This window comes from Camelina sativa, chromosome 9 (assembly GCF_030686135.1).
Source record: "Camelina sativa cultivar CO46 ecotype springtype chromosome 9, ASM3068613v1".
Lineage (NCBI taxonomy): Eukaryota > Viridiplantae > Streptophyta > Magnoliopsida > Brassicales > Brassicaceae > Camelina > Camelina sativa.
In genome coordinates this window covers 4,341,168-4,362,544 of record NC_141888.1, presented here as the reverse complement: position 1 = coordinate 4,362,544, position 21,377 = coordinate 4,341,168, and the positions used below count along the sequence as shown (strand labels likewise).

At 33.3% G+C, this 21,377-nt stretch overlaps 1 protein-coding gene, 1 long non-coding RNA gene and 1 pseudogene across 3 annotated transcripts; 2 read left to right on the top strand and 1 right to left on the bottom strand.

Moving 5' to 3' along the window:
- Window positions 1-12,048: 12,048 nt before the first annotated feature.
- LOC109125028 (cytochrome P450 71B3-like) lies at window positions 12,049-14,225 on the top strand (annotated as a pseudogene). Its single transcript, XR_015564995.1, has 2 exons — window positions 12,049-13,206; window positions 13,480-14,225. The product of XR_015564995.1 is annotated as a cytochrome P450 71B3-like (transcript).
- A 4,920-nt stretch (window positions 14,226-19,145) lies between these two features.
- LOC104710414 (cytochrome P450 71B3) lies at window positions 19,146-21,243 on the top strand. Its single transcript, XM_010427016.3, has 2 exons — window positions 19,146-20,312; window positions 20,528-21,243. Exons 1-2 carry the CDS (start codon window positions 19,407-19,409, stop codon window positions 21,134-21,136), a joined length of 1,515 nt encoding a protein of 504 aa, XP_010425318.1. The 5' UTR covers window positions 19,146-19,406; the 3' UTR covers window positions 21,137-21,243.
- LOC147937707 (uncharacterized) lies at window positions 20,359-21,161 on the bottom strand. The gene is made up of 2 exons (XR_015564993.1): window positions 20,940-21,161; window positions 20,359-20,867 (listed from the first exon to the last, which is right to left on the bottom strand). It is a non-coding gene; the product is annotated as an uncharacterized LOC147937707 (long non-coding RNA).
- Window positions 21,244-21,377: the final 134 nt, after the last annotated feature.

The following is a 21,377-nucleotide window of genomic DNA, read 5'->3' as shown; positions in this document are numbered from 1 at the left end:
AAATTTTATGATTCTTAAGTTTTGGTGACTAAGTCATGTTGAATAAATAAGTCATGTTGAATAAATCTTCCTAGATTTTAGGAGATATATATTTAGTTTGTTTAGCTAAGGTGTAATACTAAAACTTGTTTTATTTATAAAAGGCTATACTTCACTTATAATTTTTATTGTTGGAGAGTTTTGTTGTTCTTTGGTCTAATGGATTTTGCTCCCAATTCTGGTTAGTTGTTTTAATTAACTCATATTCTCACTTACAGATTTGTTCAGGCCAAAAAAAAAAGGAAGAGGTTTAAGGTAATAACTTGTATATATGTTCGATGTTTTGTATTCATATTGATTTTTGGTAATTTCGTGTTTATAGGAAACCTGAAACAAGAAACGATTGAATTGGAAATTGTTCAAAATGTGGAAGAAGTACAAGCTGTTCAAATAACAGAGCAGAAGAAAAAAGTTCACCATAGATTCGATCTAAACAAAACGTTTTATTATGAGGATGGAGGAGAGTTTCATCCCGGAGATGGAGAGTTTCATCCTGAAGATGGAGTTGTTCAAGAAATGAAAAAAGAGGAAAAAGTTCAACATGAATTCGATTTAAACGACACGAGGATTTGTTATGGCCATGGACAGCTTCATCCCTATAAAAAAAGGGAACAAGTCGTCGTAGATATGCTTAAACTTTTGATGCCGAACAGTTTTGGATGAAGAATAGACAGTTTTTTTGGTTTGATTAATAAGTCTGTTGATTACGTCCGAGTTCAATAAATTTTTCATGGTTGCAGCCGCAGGAATAAAGATATCTATTTTTTGAGTTATGTGTGTTGCTTTGCTTAACGGAGTGTTATGCTTGCTTTGTTTCTTCTATTGTTCTCAAAAAGCGTGTGAACTCTTATAAAGATATCAAGGATCTATTCAAAGAACCTGTCAGTAATTTATTTAGTTATTTTGTATCTTAGCAAATTGTCAAATTAATTTGTTATATCTCTGTGTTTATTTATTCTGTTTTTGTGTCAATTAGTTATATCTCTGTGTTTTTCTCAAACTAATTGAGAGAAGAATCGGTTTGGATTTGGGAAACAAAAACAGAATAAATCAACATAAGTCGTCAATGGTTTTGGACATGTTCTTTGTGTAGAGTTGCAGAACAGGCCGTAGGTGAATTGTTTTAAGCCCAGTTGGAAGTAGCTTAGGTTACAAAAGAAGGAGAGACGTGTCTCCGTGTCGTCTTCACACGCCTCCATAAGTGAGAAAGATATGGAAATGGAGAATTATGCTCATCTTCTTCACACGCTTGTTGAGAGAGTTCTGCTTGTTTTTTTTTTTCTTCTCTTGTTCTTTTTTTATACTTCTTTCTTTATGCTTATGGCTTGAATTAGTGTTTCGTTTAATTAACTTTGGCTAAGGATGTGAAGTCATTCCCGGAGAAGAATTTCAGTGAAGAGACTATCAAGATCCTCCGCCAGCTTCAATTTTCTGATGGAGATGAGCTAAAGCAGCAGTCTTTTTACAGAGCAGTCATCTCTGGTATGAATCTTCTTCAATCTTGGTTTTGGTCCGATTTCGCTTAAGCTATACTTCACTTTTTAAAGTTTTTCATTCATGTCCCAATTCCAAAAATTGAAGCTTTTTCTCGGGATTTCTTCAATCTCTTAACCTTGTTTTTGAGTAAATGCTGCAAAAACTTTGCAATACCCATCTTTAAAATTGATATTTAGTCAATTTGTTGTATTAAAGTTCTCCTCTTTCATGCTTTCGTTTCGTTAATTTGTAAGAAAAAGCATTTTTGTTTGATTTTATTTGCAAGAAGGGCTTGCATCTCTCAGAGACAATGTTGACACGCTCATCGTCATTCCAAATGACAAGTTACTTACAGCTGTCTCTCAGTCTACTCCGGTAACAGAAGCATTTAATCTAGCTGATGATATACTCCGTCAGGGGGTTCGTGGGATATCTGATATCATTACGATATGGCTTTTTAATGTACTTCCTATGATCATTTTTATGTATTGTATATGATTTATCAGCTCTCTTTGTCTTTGCTTTGTAGATTCCTGGATTGGTGAATGTGGATTTTGCTTATTGTGAGAGCTATAATGGCGAATGCGGGTTCTTCATTGATGGGAATAGGAACTGCAACAGGTATGCTTGGAATTATTGATATCTGATTAGCTCTTTTGGCTCAAATTGCACAAACACTAAAACTTTGCTTATGTAGTACTCTGACCATCTGATGTAAACATAACTTTATTCATAGGTTGGAAATGTTGGTGTAACTTGTACAAAGATACCTCTGCTTGCTCTTGAATACGAACCTCCTAGGTATGAACGCTAACTTCTTAGAAACATTTTACGGTGAAAAGGTTTTTGCGTTGGCTTTATTTTTGTCTATGTGATCTTTCACTGCATGCATTCTCATTTAGCTAAACAGCATTCTTTGCAGTAGTAAAGACTATGTCTAGGTTTGGATTTAAGAAATATGTCGTTAATATTGATGAGAACCTAGACTATGTTTTATTTACACTAAACCAATCAAGTCGGTTGGAATAATATTGTCTCCAATTTTTTAGATATTTGTACCTAAAGAGATATATGCAAACAAGTTAATTGAGAAAACAAATTAACCATATTAGAATTTTCTAGATCCTTAAAATTTTGTTTATTAAACCAAAATAGCGCCTTAATTTTTCCCAATTATAGAACCTAAAATTTTCATTACCGCTTTAATTTTTGGTGAAATTTCCCCAACTCCTAAAAACCCTAAAACTGCGTCAAAACTATTTAACCACCTCCCTCTACTTCTCAGGTCTCTACGCCACTTCACATTTATAAGACTTAGTGGACTGTTTTTCATATCACAGATCTCATTGAAAGGTATTTCTATAAATTTTTTTTTTTTGTAGAAGTTAATCTAGATCTTAAATTACTAATATCTACTCGCCATCAGTCTTCCAAGTTTTACAAATCTCTGCTAGTCGTTGTTGTTTTGGTTTTACATATTCTCTGCTTACAGTTTTTACAAATCTTGTTAATCTCTATTAAGAGTCGTTTTTCTCTGTTAATCTCTGTTAATTTAGATGAGAGTCATTTTGATATGAACGCTTTAATTTTTCACTTGATAAAATTGGGGATTGATAACTTCTGTATGTTTATATGTTTATAGTGTACGCATGGAAGAGCCATTTGTGGATCGTTCGAGTTTACCTGTGTTGCATCCATCTCGCTTAAATGGAGCTAAACGGTATGGATTTTTTTCAACCACTACAAGAAATTTGACTATTGATAGCGCCTGAAAAACGCTACCGTATCATATGATAGCGGTTTGGTAAACGCTATGTCATCGCCCGCGATAAAAAGTCTGACACTTTAGATAACGTTTTTATCGTGCTATTGAATTTTGATATACAATAACGTTTTCAGCGCGCTATTGAATGTTGATAAACAATAACGTTTTTAGCGAGCTATTGAATGTTGACAAAAACTATAACGTTTTTATAACCGCCATATTTAAGTGTATACAATAGCGATTATATTTCGTTATTTTTAGACTATTTACATTTTTATATTACTTTTTGTAGCATTCGTTTTATGCTATTTGTTTGGATTCCTGATTTACGACAAAATGAAGTGAAGAAGAAAACTTTTATAAAATAACATTAGGTTTTCAATCCAACTAACCAACATAATCCACACAATAGTTCAATAAACTTATAAACTAGTTAGCCAAACATAAACACCACACAATTGTTCAAGTTCCAAGCTAAGGCCCTAGTTTGTTTCTAACACAACTGTGTTGAACTCAAGACCCTACAATCTTATCAGTAGGCCATGCCACTGTTGTACCTAAAGCATCAGCAACACATTCCACTTCCGCACTTGGTCTCCATACTTTGGCTGTTCCAATCTTTATAATTTTAACCCATACCTTGCTAGCATTAGGTCCTAAGGGTTTACAGTGGACTGTGTCTTCCGGATTGGCTGACATGACTATACCTTCTGCAACGATCTCTCCTGAGTTTTCACAGTCCAACAACATGCAAGTCTTCTTTCCATTTGTTGAGCTGTTAGCGACGCTGCAGCTTATACTCTACCACTCAGAACAAAATTAAAGATCAACTCAAGATCATTATATAACATTTGACTAACTTAAAATTCAGTCACTGGAAATTATACCTTAGGTGATGATGCTTTTGGTGATGCTTCTCTTGAAGGTTGAGTATTGATCTTGTTAATTGGCCAGGCAATATAATCTTGAAATACATGCTCCATCAAGTAATTTTCAGTAGTTGGTCTCCACAGATAAGCATCTTTCTTAACCACCTTATCAACCTTCACCACTGCAGCATTTGAACCAAGACGAATATCATTGATCACTTCGTTTGGATCAGTAGACCATATATGACCCTCAGCAACTATCTCATCCTCCTCCACATTACAATCGTAGATGATGACCATGTCATGTACCTAAGTCAGTCATAAACAAATATATATCAGAACAAGGAATGATAATAATACAGTTTCATAAAAATCAACCAAAATCAAAATTTTACCGATGAATCAGAAGTTTGGTAATCAACCATCTTGATTTTATTAGCTGGCCATGCTATTTTGACTCCCACAGCTTGGGTAAGTGATCCAACAGTTTTAGTTGGCCTCCAGAGAGAAGCATTTTCTACTAGTACAGACCTAACAATGACAACTGAGACATTAGGACCAATTGGAATATCAGCAACCTTGTACATTGGTTCAGACGAGCAGTACTCTCCTTCACCGACAACAACATCCTCTTTTGAGTACCAATAATACTGGCCATGTGCTATACTTCGTATTCTGGATGGCAAAAGGATTCATCCCATCAGTGGAAAGGCCTAGGCGGAGGTTTCTTGGTTCAGCAGCAAACTCAGGCCATTTATCATTCGCATTGGCCCAAGTTAATGAATCAACTGGATGCTTCATTGTACCATCTGTACTTGCATTATTAAAATGCCACCTCAAGTCTTCAGCCATTCTTTTGGATCTAAACATCCTCCTAAATCTATCTTTAATTGGAAAATACCTTAGAACCTTTGCTGGAATCCCCTTATTCTCTTCACCGGTATTCATATCCCTGTCCCATCTGGAGATACCACATCTTGGACAGGTTTCAATATCTGCATATTGCTTCCTGTATAGGATACAATCGTTCTTGCATGCATGTATCTTGTCATATCCAAACCCAAAAATTTTCACAAACTTCTTCATCTCATCTGTTGATCTCGGTAACACATTGTCCTTAGGAAGCATTTCATGAACCATTTTGAGCAACTGATCAAAAAAGTTCTCCGACATACCGCTCTTCACTTTAATCCTGTAAAGCCCCATGATTGCAGATATCTTGGTGTAGTTGGGACAGATTGAATACAAAGGAGTTTCCGCATCTTGTAGCTTCTTTCTAAACTCAGATTCTTCTACACTATCAATATCATCATTCTGATCTTCACTATGGCTACTGGGCTTTGAATCACTATCAAAGAAGGCTGTTCTAATCAAATCATAAGCTTCAAACTCAGAGCTTGGATCTTCATCTGGCTGAGCAATTTTCTTATCACCATGAATGCTCCAACACGAATTCCTCTTGTATTTCTCATCCATTCCCCTAATCACTAGATGATCAAACATAGTCTCTATTCCTTGATGAGACAAATTCCGGCAATGTGTGCAGGGTCATAGCATAGAACTAGGATTACCCAAACTTGTTGTTGCTGCATTCACAAAATTTCTAGCTCCTATCCCATACTCAAGGCTAGCCCTGTAAGCAACAAACATTAAAAAGTTCAATAGCATATCTCTGTTAAAAACGAATTTCAAGACCAAACATATACATAGAAAAGCTAAAACACTGTATTTCTGAAATACTGAAGCTTTCTATGAAAACAAGACTTCTGTGCAATGAAAAAACCGGAAATAATGTCATACCTTGGTAGCCAAACCCATGACTTATCCATCGTCCAACAAGACCGTAACTCAGCTCCACATACACTCAAATTTAAAACCAGAGAATCGAGTGTGAGAATCAGAGTGAACTCATCGTCCAACAAGACCCTATCAAAAAATCAACAAATCAGAGAACAAGCAAAGATAAAATTACCCACTCGGCTAATCTGAGTGTGAGAATCGAGTGTACTCCTTGATTAGGGTTTCCACCGTGAAATCGAGTTGAGAGAGAGAGAGATGGAGTTCCGAGACAGAGAAATCGAGTTGCGAGAGAGAGAGAAACCGAGTTCAGGAAGAGAGAAATAGCTAGAGACTGAGAAATCAATTGAGAGCCAGAGAAATCGAGAAAGAGAAACCGAGTTGAGGAAGAGAGAAATAGAAACTGAGAAATCGATTGAGAGCCAGAGAAATCGATTGAGAGGAAAAGTCGAGAAGTCGATTGAGAGTTTGAGAGTTTGAGAGTTTGAGAGACTGAGAAGTCGATTGAGAGGAAAAATCGAGAAAGAGAGAAAAATGAAAACCCTTTTTGCCTTAGATCTATTTTTTTTGCCTTAGGGAAATGACGAATTTTTTCCCCCTTTTAATTTCAATAGCGTTTACAAATTTTTAGGAACCAAGTTTTGGCCCGCGTCAAATTTTAATTCCCGCTGTTAACCATAGATAGCGTTTACAAATAACCAAACGCTATCTTTAATATACGGTTCACTCAAAGATAGCATAAACATCAAAAACGCTATCCTTTTATGCTATCAATAGTCAAATTTCTTGTAGTGAACATACTATTGGTTACTTTCACATAGTTATAATTCATAAAGTAATTTATTTCAATGGAGCAGGTTTAAATACCACACCCAAGTATCAACTGGTGTCCGATTACTTTTATGTTAACACATGTATCAACTGGAGAAAAACACTCAAAGATAACACATGGTACTCCTGGAGAAAAGATAACACAGTATTACTCATCATGTGTGGTAACACATGTATAAAAGATTACTTTTATGTTAACACATGTATAAAAGATAACACAGTGTAAACGCTATCCTTTTATGTTATGTGTTATCTTTCACTAATCGATTTCATTAATGATTTCACAGTGTAAACGCTTGTTAACACATGTATAAAAGATAACACAGTGTAAACGCTATCCTTTTATGTTATGTGTTATCTTTCATTAATCGATTTCATTAATGATTTCACAGTATTACTCATCATGTGTGATTACTTTGTTTTCTCAGAAAAAGTTCAATTGGGATGCTTCTATCAACTATCAAGTTGAACGAGAGTTCAAAAAGCTTGCTGCATATCGCCTCAAAGGAATGATAAGCCATGCTAAGAAGGGAGGAGAAAAACCAGATTGGATTTTGTCTGATTATTGGTCGATTATGCAGGCACATTGGGCAACACCAAAAGCAAAAGCAACCAGTGAGAAGGCTCGTGCTTCTCGAATGTCTGATCGCAATGGTTTAGGCCCACATTCTCATCTAGCAGGTTCATGTTCGTATGTCAAAGTTCAAGCTGCTTTGGTAATGTTTACATTTTCTATCACGTTTAATATATATTCATGATCATTTTTGTATTTATTCACTTAGTTTTATTGTTTTGTTTATAGGAAGCAAACAACGAAGATTTCTCTTTTATTGCTGTGATGAAGAAAACACATCAAAAGCCTGATGGAACCTATGTTGATCAACGAGCACGGTTGGTTGCAGAAACTTATGAAAAGCATGTACAAGAACGTTTGGAACAACTTGAATCTTCTGGTGAAGAGAATGTGACAGCTGAAAATCTTGACAAAGATGAGAAGAATGAGATTTATATCAAGGTAACATTTCAAAACCTTAAATTCTTTAAAAAATTTTGGAGATTATATATTTGTGATTAGTATCTTGAGGTTCAGCCATATACGTTATTAGGGTGGATCAAATTTGTTAGTCATCATGGAACTGTGAATCACGTGTGGTGTTTTATTGTTTGGTTTGAGTTACGTACGTGTATTAGTTTGGTGTTGAGTTGTGTGTGTTGTATTGGTTTGGTGTATGGCAGCTAATGTATTTGGTTTTTATTTCTAGGCTGTTGGATCATCTAAACAAGGTCATATCTTTGGACTTGGAGCGCTTAGTGAGGCTTTACCATCTGTAGGTGCCTCTTCAAGTGTACCACAATCTGGTGAAGAAGTAGAGACGATAACACATCGGATGCAAGAGATGGAAACTGATCTGAAAAAAAGCCTTGAAGAAAATCAGCAAATCCAGAAAAGACTTGAAGCTATGGAGAAACTTGTTGAATCTTTTGCAAGTCAAAATGTCTAAATTCAACCCCACTACCAAGACCATCCACCTTTATCTAACTACTATGGTTTGTACTTATATTTAGTATTGTCTAGTTTGTATTTCCTTTGAGCTGTGTTTATGATTAACTTTGTGTTTGGTCTGTATTTCCTTTCAGTTGTGTTTATGTATCAACTTTGTATTTGGGTGTTAGTTTGTTATGTATATATTATTGTTTGCTTATTATTTTTAATTTTCATGATTTAATCTATAATTATATATTTGTTTTAATTATGATGAATCAATTTAATAAAAAAAGAAATCCTAGGAACGTGAAAAAGGTCACAAATAAATAATAAATTGTGATGATAAAAATAAAATAAATAATAAATAAAATAATAAATTGTGACAGTTGTGTGTCTCTAATGAGTCACTAATTGTGTCTAGCTTGTGATCGTATTTTGGTGGAAAAAAGTAACTAATTAGTGACTTAAAATAGTAATAACTTGTAACAAATATATGACACTTTTTGGGTCATGTTCTGTATCATATTTGTGACAGTATTAATCGTCATAATTTGTGTCTGTTTTGTGACTATATAATTTTTGTCACAACTTGTGACAAATTGTTACTCTAAAAACGTCACAATTGTTTATGACTTTTTGTGACTTAGACTCATTTGTGACCATTTTATTGTGACATAGAGAAATTGGTATCATTTTGGTCACAATAAGACTTTTGTGACAGAAGATTGATATATTGTGACTATTGAATCAGTAACAATATTGTCTTTTTATTGTAGTGTTTGTCGCACCTATAGCACACAATGTTTGACTTATCCCTTCTATGACCTCTGTCTTGTTGAGCTCCAAACCGGCCTCGTCCTCTGCCACGTCCGTAGAACCTACCGCCTCCTTGTCCTCTGCCTGTGCTCCCACCAAAATTCTTTTGATAAGCCTTAGAGTCCGTATTTGTGTACATGAGTTTTCCTTGTTCTTCTTCTAGTTGTTCTTCTTCGTCACAAATTCTTTCTTCATATGCTTTAAGTCGTCCAACAATCTCAGCAAAACTAGTATTGTTCAAATCGAGAAATTGCTCAAGACTAGCGACGATGTGGATGTATTTCTTTCGCGGTAGGCTCTTAAGGAACTTCTTTACAAGCTTTGATTCTTCAATCTCTTCACCTAGGGCTGCTGACTTTGTGGAAATCTCAGAAAGTTTACCGACAAAATCATCAATCTTGTCACCTTCTTTCATTCTTAACCGATCAAAGTTTGCCATTAGGGTCTGCAGTCTAGCTTCTTGAACCCTGTCTGCTCCAAGGTTCTTTTACTTGATTGCTTCCCAAACATCTTTAGCAGTAGCAAGGTTTCCGACTTGTAGAAGTAAGGACTCTGGTATGGACTAGAACAGAAGTCCTTTAGCTAGGTCGTTCTTCTCTTCATTATCTGATCCTGGTTCGATCACCTCCTATACTTTGTTTATACGAAGAGCGACATTCATCCTCATAGACCAGACGGTATATTTGATGGCATTGAGCATTGGACATTGAATCGATGAGTTGTTGCTTTCCTTAGCTGGGTCGTTGCTGTAACTATCGCGCCTGCAGCTCTTTCTATATCTCCCATGGTTTCTTCCTTTAACCAAAGAAAAACTCTTTGTTTGCGAACAGATCTCCCTTAGTTCAAGCTACATCTTACATTGATTAATTCAATAATGCTCTGATACCAAATATTGAATCAAACAAACTAAAACGTTTAAGAAGAACTCTCTTGAAACCTTTATTGCTTAGAAACTTACTCAAAACTAAGCTTTCACAAACTCTTAACCTCTCTTAAGTTATGCCACAACCTTTGACACATCTTTATATAGACATTAAGATAACACCAAAACCAAATCCTATTTTGAATAGGTTTCTAACTAGATAACTCCTAGAATACTTTGAACTAATCCTAATTCATATCTCAGTAGGATTAGTCTAGAAGATTCTTTTAACTTTGTTTGTCCTTCAAGCTTAAGCTAACACACTTTCGAAATAGCCTTTTTGACTTGTTCTTGATGGGTTATCGACCATACTAATTAATAGAAGTTAATAATAGCCTTGCTTTGGGCTGATCTTTCCCATCTCACGGAAAATCACTCTCATGATAGCATTTTTGACTTATCTTGATTTATGCTTTCTTACCAAATTATATATATTGACTTAGCCCACCAGATGGCCGAGCTAATCTTGCCTTTCCTTGGCTTGATTTTGTGGTTTGACCGGCCGTTCGCATTGTACGTCCTTCTCCTTCCATCCGACTTTTAGTTGCAGACAGGGTATCACCACCTCAGTCGTCCCGACATTTTCATGTTCACCTGTAACTCTAACAATATATATTCTAGGAATTGTCCATGCTTAGGTTAAGTACAGTGTCAGAGCCAGAAAAAAAAAATTTGAGGGGTACAAATAAATTCTTTTTCTAAAAGGATAAAAATGTAAAATTTAGAAAGTTAAAAGAAGATTTTTTTAATGGGATAAAATACAATTTTTGGAGGGTTAAAATAGAAATTTAGTCTTAAATGTGGTAAAAATGTAAAATTTGTAAGGGTCAAAATTAAAATGGAAAATTTATAGGGGTAAAAATACAAATTTTAGAAGAAATATATTTTAATTTATAACTAAAAATACATCAAAAAAAAGTTTAGTGGGGTCAGCTGACCCCTTACTCTCTCACTACATCAGCTCTGCCCCTGGTATTTAGTTATTATCTTTTTTTTTTCGTCAACGGGATTTTCATTCATAACTAGTGAAATTACAAGATAGAATACCATAGCCGGCAAGGATATCAATCCTTCCAGAGTCATAAGCCGGCGAGTACCGAACACTCCCGGAGACAAATGGGAAAAGACCCAAACAACATAAAACATAACATCCCCCCAATTACAACCCGGATCAGGAATTAGAGACCCAAAAATAGATAATTAAAACTTAAATCTTTGAAAATTAAATCTTAAAACAGATCTGAGATAGGAAAAACCACACAAACGGATGAAAATACAAGAATCTCCTAACTGCAATACTTGACCTGGAAAAAAGTGTCATGCGACCTCTTTTTGTTGCTCCGGCGTGGAACTACGGAGGCGGTGAGACATCTTCAAATCCTAAAGACTCTTTAGGAGGAAAGTAAGGAGATCTAGATCTACGTTGGTGAGATTTCTTTATCTGAGGCAGTGAAGAAACCAGTTGAAGACTGCCTCTGCCTTGGAAGGACGGCCAGATCTGAAGATGCGCTTGACTAAAACACAAGAATACCAAGCCACTAAACTAATGAGAGAAGATTTAAGCTTTAAAAATCTAGATCTAGAAAACTAAAAATGATGCCGTTGGAAGAAAATAGAGAAGGATGTGCCGAGAAAAGGAGAAACAAAACTAATTAAAGAGAGAAACCCCGACTCCGATACTGAAAAAGCCACCGAAGTCGGTTAACCTAGGGCGACGGCGGGTTGGTGTTTAGTGAAAAAGGAGAGCGTGAATATTCTGAGTGATTTAGTTATTATCTTATCTTTAGTATTTTAAAAAGAATTCTAAAATTTTATTTTATTGTTTAGATATTTCTTTTTTACATTTCTATTCTTAATTTATTAACACTGTTAGACTATCATTCAAATTTAGTATTAAATTATGGTAGAAATAGATTTCAACATTGAGCCAAAAGAAAGTACGTACGTAGTGTTTATTATATATTATCTATTTCACTAATTAATTGTATTTGTTGTTGAAATAAATATAGTTTTAATGGTACATCATGAGGACCATTGGGTTGTTGATATTAATGGTTTTTACTTAATTTTTTTACACTTCTTTGAAAACGATTTGAATAGTGTTTGACTAGTAGAGGTTCACAGATTTTGAAGACAAATTGCAAAGCTTATCCTCACAAGTCACAAACACTACATGACAAGTGACTTTCTATGTATTGACTCTGACTTATGTTGCCGTCGTTGTTTTGTTTATAGTCTGAATACTCTGTTTCAACATCACGAAAAGTAGAACACAAAACAAAGGAAAACGTAAACAATGTCGATTTTTCTGTATTTCATCTTGTTGCTTCTTCCTCTCGCTCTATTAACGTTAATATTCATAAATAAAATCAAAGACTCGAAACAGAATCTTCCTCCTGGCCCACCGAAGCTTCCGATCATCGGAAACCTACATCAGCTACAAGGGATGCTTCACATATGGCTTCACGATCTCTCCAAGAAACACGGACCCGTGATGCTTCTCCGTCTAGGTTTTTTTCTCGATTTGGTTGTGATCTCATCAAGCGAAGCAGCTGAAGAAGCACTTAAAGTACATGACCTTGAGTGTTGTACAAGACCTAAGACCAACGCCTCATCAAAATTCTGGCGTGATGGTAAAGACATCGCCTTTGCGTCATACGGTGAGGTTTCGAGAGAGCTGCGCAAAGTTTCTGTTCTTAACTTTTTCAGCACGAAAAAGGTTCGATCTTTTAGGTACATAAGAGAAGAAGAGAATGATTTGATGGTCAAGAAACTTAAAGAATCAAGTCAGAAGAAGAGTACAGTGGATTTGAGCCAAACCATTTTCTATCTAGTTGGAAGTATCATATTCAGATCCACCTTTGGGCAGCGTTTGGACGAGAACAAGCATGTCAATAAGGAAAAGATCAAAGAACTCATGTTTGAGGTCCAGAAAGTTGGATCTCTAAGTAGCTCTGATCTTTTCCCTGCTGGTGTAGGGTGGTTTATGGACTTTGTTTCAGGACGTCACAAGAAACTTCACCAAGTTTTCACTGAGGTTGATACTCTGTTGAATCATATAATTGATGATCACCTGAGAAACCCTATAGAAGAAACAACTCGTGATCGTCCTGATATGGTTGACTCGCTCTTAGATATGATAAATAAACAAGGACAAGATGAATCTTTCAAGCTCACCATTGATAATCTCAAAGGAATCATCCAAGTAAGCATATAATCTAATTCAAAACTTTTACAAAAAAGTCAACCTCTCTCTGTATTCCAAAATATATTACCTCAAGGCTTTTTTATTTAATGAAAACTTAGAGTAAGGCTTCTTATGCCAATCGATATAAGATTCCTAACCTTTTCTCAAACGTATGTCAAAATCAATGATCAATCTATAAAAATTAGATCTTTAGTACTTTTTGATATGGTATTCTTAACAAAACTTGAGTTTAAATATGTCATTAACCGTTTTGTGTCGTTGTTTACTTAGGATATATATCTTGCTGGAGTAGACACAAGCGCCATCACCATGATTTGGACAATGGCAGAGCTTATTAAAAACCCGCGTGTCATGAAGAAAGCTCAAGATGAGATCCGAAGTTGCATTGGAATCAAACAAAATGAAAGAATCGATGAAGAAGATGTTGATAAGCTTCAATACTTGAAACTTGTGATCAAAGAAACCTTAAGACTACACCCAGCAGCTCCTCTTTTACTTCCAAGAGAAACAATGGTTGATATCAAGATTCAAGGCTACGACATTCCTCGGAAAACACTTCTTTTGGTTAACGCATGGTCGATAGGACGAAGCCCTGATCTTTGGAAAAACCCTGAGGAGTTTAATCCGGACAGGTTTATCGATTGTCCTATTGACTACAAAGGAAATAATTTTGAGATGTTGGTCGGAGGATATGTCCAGGAATAGCTTTTGCGATTGCGACTGTCGAATTGGGACTATTGAACTTGCTTTACTTCCTTGAGTGGAGACTGCCTGAAGAGGATAAAGATATTGACATGGAAGAGGCAGGTGATGTCACAATTACGAAGAAAGTTCCTCTTAAACTTCTCCCAGTTTTTCATCATTAAATGTTATTTTGTTTATATTGTTGTGGGAAATTGTTGACTAATAATAGTCTAATACATTTTTGGTTCTCGAACTAAACTACGGGAATCAAGGAACTAGAGAAGAGAAGATTAGTACTTTACTCTAATGAAGTTGTTGGAGTTGTTAAGTTACTTTTGGGTTTCCGAAAAAACTAATCTATGTCTTAGTTTTTAAAAAATCTACCCCTAGACCATCTCCAATGTATATTTCTATATTTTCCTCTAAAATAGAGTAACTAAAAAATAGAGCACTGTTTTCCTTCAATGTATTAGTCTATTTTCAACTCTAAAACATACTTAGTTTAAAAAATAGAGGTGAGAATAGAGTTGCTATATATATATATATAGCAATCCTATTATTTTCTTTATTTTGAGTAAAATATAGAGTAGGGTTGGAGCAAATGTTGCTCTATAATAGAAATTTGACTCTAAAATAGAGTGGAGTTAGAGTTGCCCTAACTCCAATTACTGCATACTTAGTCGTTAGGTTCACTCTATCTGCTTTGATTAATGACTAATACTTTAAAGAAATAAGTTATCCAATAACTCCTTACCTAATCCAATTATTTTGTGCTTAATATGATTACTGTCTAATTTTGCATACCTCGGTTAATTTTAGATTGGAAGTATAAAACATCTGTGTTTTGGTTATTCAGATATTTAGATTGAAAGATTTTACGTTCTACAGTTATGTTCAAATTTTAATATATATCATAAATTTTTATCTTATAAGTACATTTTCATGTGTTTATTGCAATTTTGAATACAATATTATAGTTTTGTATGTTATGTGGTGTTTTTTCTTAACATGGGTTTAAACAGTATATATATATATATATATTTAATATCATATATTTTTATTTTTATTAATTAAAGAGAATCCATACTAAATAAAAGTAGGAGCTATAAGCTTTTTAAGCTGTCCACCTAGGATTTTAGACAACCAATAGGGATTAGACACCTCACTCATTAACATTTTCTAAATTTCCAGAATTTTCTATATTAAGAATTATTATAAACAACCAATCAGGATTTGACATATCATTCATTAACATTTTCTAAAATTCCAGAATTTTAAATTGATGGAAATAAAAGAACTATGTATAACGTCCCATATCGGCTAGAAAATTTTTAGACAATGGTTCAGAACCAGTATAAATAAGATTCATATGTTTCCAACAACGAATGAACAGGAAAGCTTGATTTATCACGCGTCCAAGTTTAAAAGTTTTATTCGGTTTGATCCAGTTTTTCATTTGATCAAATAATTATTTTAAAAAGTTTCAAAATAAATATTATAATATTTAAAATTTTTGAAAAGTTTAAATATTATAAATATTGGAAGTTCTTAACTATTATAAAGGTTTAAAAATATTATGAATATCTCCATAAAAAGTTTAAAATATTTTAACTATTTAAACTCTAAAAAAAATGTAACAAATATTTAAACTACATCTAAAGTTTAAAATATTTTAAATATTTAATCTCTATTAAAAATCTATACTAAATAAATGGATGAGCTATAAGCTCCTTAAGACGTCCACATAGGATTTTAAACATTCTATCGGGATTTGCCTTGTCACTCATTAACATTTTTTAAATTTACATAATTTTCTTTTTTAAGAATTATTATAAACAACCAATCAAGATTTGACATGTCATCCATTAACATTTTCTAAATTTCCAGAATTTTAAATTTATGGAAATAAAAGAACTATGTACAACGTCCCACATCGGTTAGAAATTTTTTAGACAATGGTTCAGAACTAGTATAAATCAGATTAATATGTTTCCAACAACGAATGAGTAGAAAAACTTGATTTATCAGGCGTCCAAGTTTAAAAGTTTTATTCAGTTTAATCCAGTTTTTTATATGATCAAATTAAAACTTTAAAAAGTTTCAAAAAAAATATTATAATATTTAAAAATTTTTAAAGTTTAAATATATATTTTTTTTGGTCAAACATGTTTAAATGTTATAAATATTGAAAGTTCTTAACTTTTATAAAGGTTTATAAATATTATAAATACCTCCATAAAAAGTTTAAAATATTTTAACTATTTAAACTCTAATAAAAATGTTACAAATAATTAAACTACATCTAAAGTTTAAAATTCTTTAAATATTTAATCTCTATTAAAAATTGTAAAGTTTAAGAATTTTTTAAATAATATATATCAAATTTTATAATATCTTGAAAATATCTTACTTATCTCAGTTTGTGTTTTATATCTCTTATGAGCTGTAAAATATGTTTTTTTTGGGTATAAATTTACAGATGATTTGATATTCTTGTAGTAAAAATTATATTTTTAAGTCTAAGAAAGGGGTTGACGTCGCAAGACCTTGATTTGATGTTATTTTGTGTTTAAAGAAGAATGATCGACGAAAAGCACAAATATTGTTTTAACTATACATGTGTTCATATAATTTTTTCTGTAAGTAAAGATTTTAGTTTGAGAAGTTTCAATATGGGTGGATCTAAAACCGAATAATATGGATGAAATTACCAATAATTGGGTGCATGTGTTGACTATGCTGGTCTTCATGAATTGTACAAATTTTATGAGAAAAAAATGATTTTGGTCTTGGAGTTTGATGGGTTAATAAGTTGTGTGGTAGCCTAAAAAGAGGTTTTTCGGTGGAAAAATATGAAGAAGTTGACGAGGAAGAAGAAGAAAAAGAGTATAACGAATAACCGAACGGTAAAAGTAACGATGACAATTACTATAAAATTTGACAATGAAAACGACAAGAAAGAATATGAAGAGTAAGAAAACATTGAAAAAAAAAACATGAAAACATAGGTGGTAGCGATCAATTAAATATGAAAATGAGATAAGTTCAGGATTATAAAATTGTTTTGTTTTTCTGCTTGTCAAAGAAATGGTTTAGGATATGTGAGGTCACCAGTTTGATCCATCTCACCTAGACGTCGAGTTAAATTCATGATTTTTTTATCATATTTGATTTTATATCACAACTGATTTTTCTACTTTTAAAAATTGTGTATCTGAAATTTATTTTTTTCCTTCATACTAATTTAAATTTTTATTAGATAATATTTCATCAAAGATCATCAATCATATATAATTTTTATCAAATTATATCAAATAAACCCACGCGTAGCGTGGATTCAAAACCTAGTTTTTTTAAAAATTAAAACTAGTTTCCGATTAATCTTTGTTTAATTTTTGATTTTCTCGTTAGGGTCTAGATCTACACCGGAAGTCGATTAGTGTTAACAATTCTTTAAACAAACAAAATAAATTAGTGGAAATTTTTAGAGAATAATTTAGTCTATTTTCTAGAACCTAGCAATCTTTTAAACAAGTAAGTAAGACTAGTGTAAGTTGGTTAGAGAATAATTTAGTCTATTTTCTGTAATGTTGGGTGGTGCCGTACGAAAACAATAGAGAAGTCTGTGTTGTGAGTTGTGGCTAAGCGTTTACACCGTTTTCTTAATACTAAACACTAAGCAAAACTAAAACAAAGGAATGTTAAAATAAATGTTACTTTGTCGTTAAAATCATGAACCTAATTGGGTTGTTAACTTCAATAATTTAAGATTGGAGTACTATTTATTTTGCTATAAAAGTTGTTTGATGCATCATTGAATGATTTGATGTTCTTAAATCTAAAACTCTAAAAGCCTCTCAAAGCATATCTTAACTTTACAAGACAACTAGGTTAGACCCGCGCTACGCTACGGGATACTTTTTGTAATTATTTTTAGATATATTGAATTATTGAAAATATAATTTTTTAAAAAATTAGATTCGCTGTAAAAACTATGGTTTATACAATGATAAGATAGAAGATGCATTAATAAAATAAAGATAGAGAAATCTCAAATTTAAGATGATTTATAAATATTTACATTTAAATCGGATAGACTTAAATACTTAATTGTATAAATAGACTAACTAACCCAAATGTATGTTCTGTTTTATTTTCTTTAAATTTTGTGGAACAGATATATTATTAATATAGTTTGAATTTGTGATGTACTTTTTGTAGTTTATACAAATTTAGTCACATAAATATATAGTGTTTTTTTATGGTCAAAATTTTTATTATCAAGCACAATTTATTACAATGGTTTAGCATTCTTAAACTGCAATCTCAAAAACAAACTTTCCAAAAACTTAATTCCAGATAAAACAAAACAAATGCAACTATACCATGAATATGAGCTCACATATTCAATTAGTTCATAAAATAACTCAATATTATATCTAAAGCAAACACTATTGAGCTAAATCCTATAATTCCATACCAATTTGGACAATGTTCACAAGCTAGAACTTGTTTACATTATATTAAAGCTTCCAACTTTATTCATAATCTTCAATCACCTAACAAATAAATACTCCGAAAGTGTCAAATTTTCCTTTTACCCTCGAATCATGGCGAATACCAAATAAGTAACGAGATTCAATCGGAAAAACTCAAAATTTCTCTTCTATCCAAAACTATGAACACAAAGATAAATCCAAAAAAAAAACTCATAAAAAAGTCTTAGATTCGAAGATAACAACACATTTTATTTTCCACATGATCCACAGTCTCGGCTTTTGCTTAACTCGATGGAATTCGAATTAAAAAAAAAATAGAAAGAGGCAGCTGCTAGAAGTGGGAATTTTTTTATTTAGATTTATTAGACCATCTACATTTCATGGTTCTCTCAAAATAATACATTAATTGTTTTCTTATATTATTATATATCATTCCGGAAATATGCAAGGACAGGTTGATCTAGTATTTAAAGACACCCACCTTACCCAAAAAAAAAAACAATTGGTCAATATGGTCGCAAGAAGCCTTCATAAATCAATTTTCACAAGTTTGATACAATAATATAAAAAAAACTGCGAAGTTTTTTTTCTTGGCGTAGACCCAATTAATGTATCTTGAAACTTTTACATTTTCAAGATTTGGTAGTAACAATCATTTATTTTTATATGAAGAAAGGCACGTTACTTGATAAAATCAAATTAATCATATTTATTTTGCTTTGTTCATGAAATTAAAAAAAAGTTGAGTTAGGTTATTGATTTTTATCGAGGTGTCAACACTTGCTTCAATACAGAAGCTGAGGTGTCAAGTTCGGGAGAGAAACACTACATCTTTTATTGTATTGATAATTGAAACGTTAACTTTATACTAGTATGTCACTTTGAGTCACGGAGTTAAGTTGACATGGTCAAAGACGCCTTTAGCTCTGTTTCCTTTATTGTCTTCATACTCTGTTTCTTTATCAAGAAAAACAAAAAAAAAAACAGAACGCAAAACAGAGTAAAACGAAAATAATGTCGATTCTTCTGTATTTCATCTTGTTTCTTCTTCCTCCCACTCTTTTTGCTTTATTATTCATGAAGAAAATAAAAGATCCGAAAAAAAATCTTCCTCCGAGCCCACCAAAGCTTCCGATTATCGGAAACCTACACCAGTTTCGAGGATTGTTTCATAGATGTCTTCACGATCTCGCCAAGAAACACGGACCCGTGTTGCTTCTGCGTCTAGGTTTTGTCAATATGGTTGTGATCTCATCAAAGGAAGCCGCTGAAGAAGTTCTTAAAACACACGACCATGAGTGCTGTACGAGACCAAAGACGATCGCCTCATCAAAATTTACGCGTAACGGTAAAGACATAGCCTTTGCCCCATATGGTGAGGTTACGAAAGTGTTGCGCAAGCTTTCGGTTCTTAACTTTTTCAGCACGAAAAAGGTTCGATCGTTTAGGTACATAAGAGAAGAAGAGAATGATTTGATGGTCAAGAAACTTAAGGAATCGGCTCTAAAGAAATCTTCGGTAGATTTGAGCCAAACACTTTTCTGTCTAGTTGGAAATATTATATTCAGATCCGCCTTTGGACAGCGTTTTGACGAGAGCAAGCACGTCAATCAGGAAAAGATCAAAGAACTCATGTTTGAGGTCCAGACAGTTGGGTCTCTAAGTAGCTCTGATCTTTTCCCTACTGGTGTGGGATGGTTTATGGACTTTGTGTCAGGACGATCTAAGAAACTTCACAAAGTTTTCGTCGAGGTTGATACTCTGATGAATCATATTATTGATGATCACCTGAGAAACCCTATAGAAGAAACAACTCTTGACCGTCCTGATATCATCGATTCGCTCTTAGATATTACAAATAAACAAGAGCAAGATGAATCTTTCAAGCTCACCATTGATCATCTCAAAGGAATCATCCAAGTAAGCATTTAATGTAGTTCAATAGTTTTAAAAAAAATTGAGAGTTAAGTTACAGTAACGTTTTTTTTTTTTATGTTGTCGAAATACACTTTCGCCAAGGCAAACACTGATAATATGTCAAAACACTTTGATACCTTTTCAGATGGAACTCTTAACATATCATTAGTCTTAACTCTTAAGTATGTCATTAACATTTTGTCTCATTGTTGACCTAGGATATATATCTTGCTGGAGTAGACACAAGTGCCATCACCATGATTTGGGCAATGACAGAGCTGGTTAGAAACCCACGTGTGATGAAGAAAGCTCAAGATGAGATCCGAAGTTGCATTGGAATCAAACAAAATGGAAGAATCGATGAAGAAGATGTTGATAAGCTTCAATACTTGAAGCTTGTGATCAAAGAAACCTTAAGGCTACACCTAGCAGCTCCTCTTTTACTTCCAAGAGAAACAATGGTTGATATCAAGATTCAAGGCTACGACATTCCTCGGAAAACCATTCTTTTGGTTAACGCATGGTCGATAGGAAGAGATCCAAAACTCTGGGAAAACCCTGAAGAGTTTAATCCGGAGAGGTTTATCAATTCTCCTATTGACTACAAAGGAAATAACTTTGAGATGTTACCATTTGGTTCTGGTCGGAGGATATGTCCAGGGATAGCTTTTGGTATTTCAACTGTTGAATTGGGACTCTTGAACTTTCTTTACTTCTTTGATTGGAGAATGCCTGAGGAGAATCAAGACATGGACATGGAAGAAGCTGGTGATGCCACCATTGTTAAGAAAGTTCCTCTTAAGCTTCTCCCAGTTCTTTATCATTAAAAAAAAATGAAAAAAAAACAAAAAACAAAAAATCCTCATATTTGAATGAAATTATATATTGTAATTTTTGTTGAAATAAATAGGGTGACATGTTGTTTGGATAAAAATAATAGTAATGTTAAAAGTTTGACGGAGACATCATGAGGCCCCTTATTGCACCGGTTTGACTAGTGTTTTGAAAGTTTGATTTTGCACCTCTCGAAGCTTATCCTCACGTACAATAATTGACATAATGACATGT

Coding starts and splice junctions, on each gene's coding strand:
- LOC104710414 (XM_010427016.3), top strand. CDS start 19,407: ATGTCGATTCTTCTGTATTTCATCTTGTTTCTTCTTCCTCCCACTCTT. Junction 20,313..20,527: donor ATCTCAAAGGAATCATCCAA/GTAAGCATTTAA, acceptor TTGTTGACCTAG/GATATATATCTTGCTGGAGT.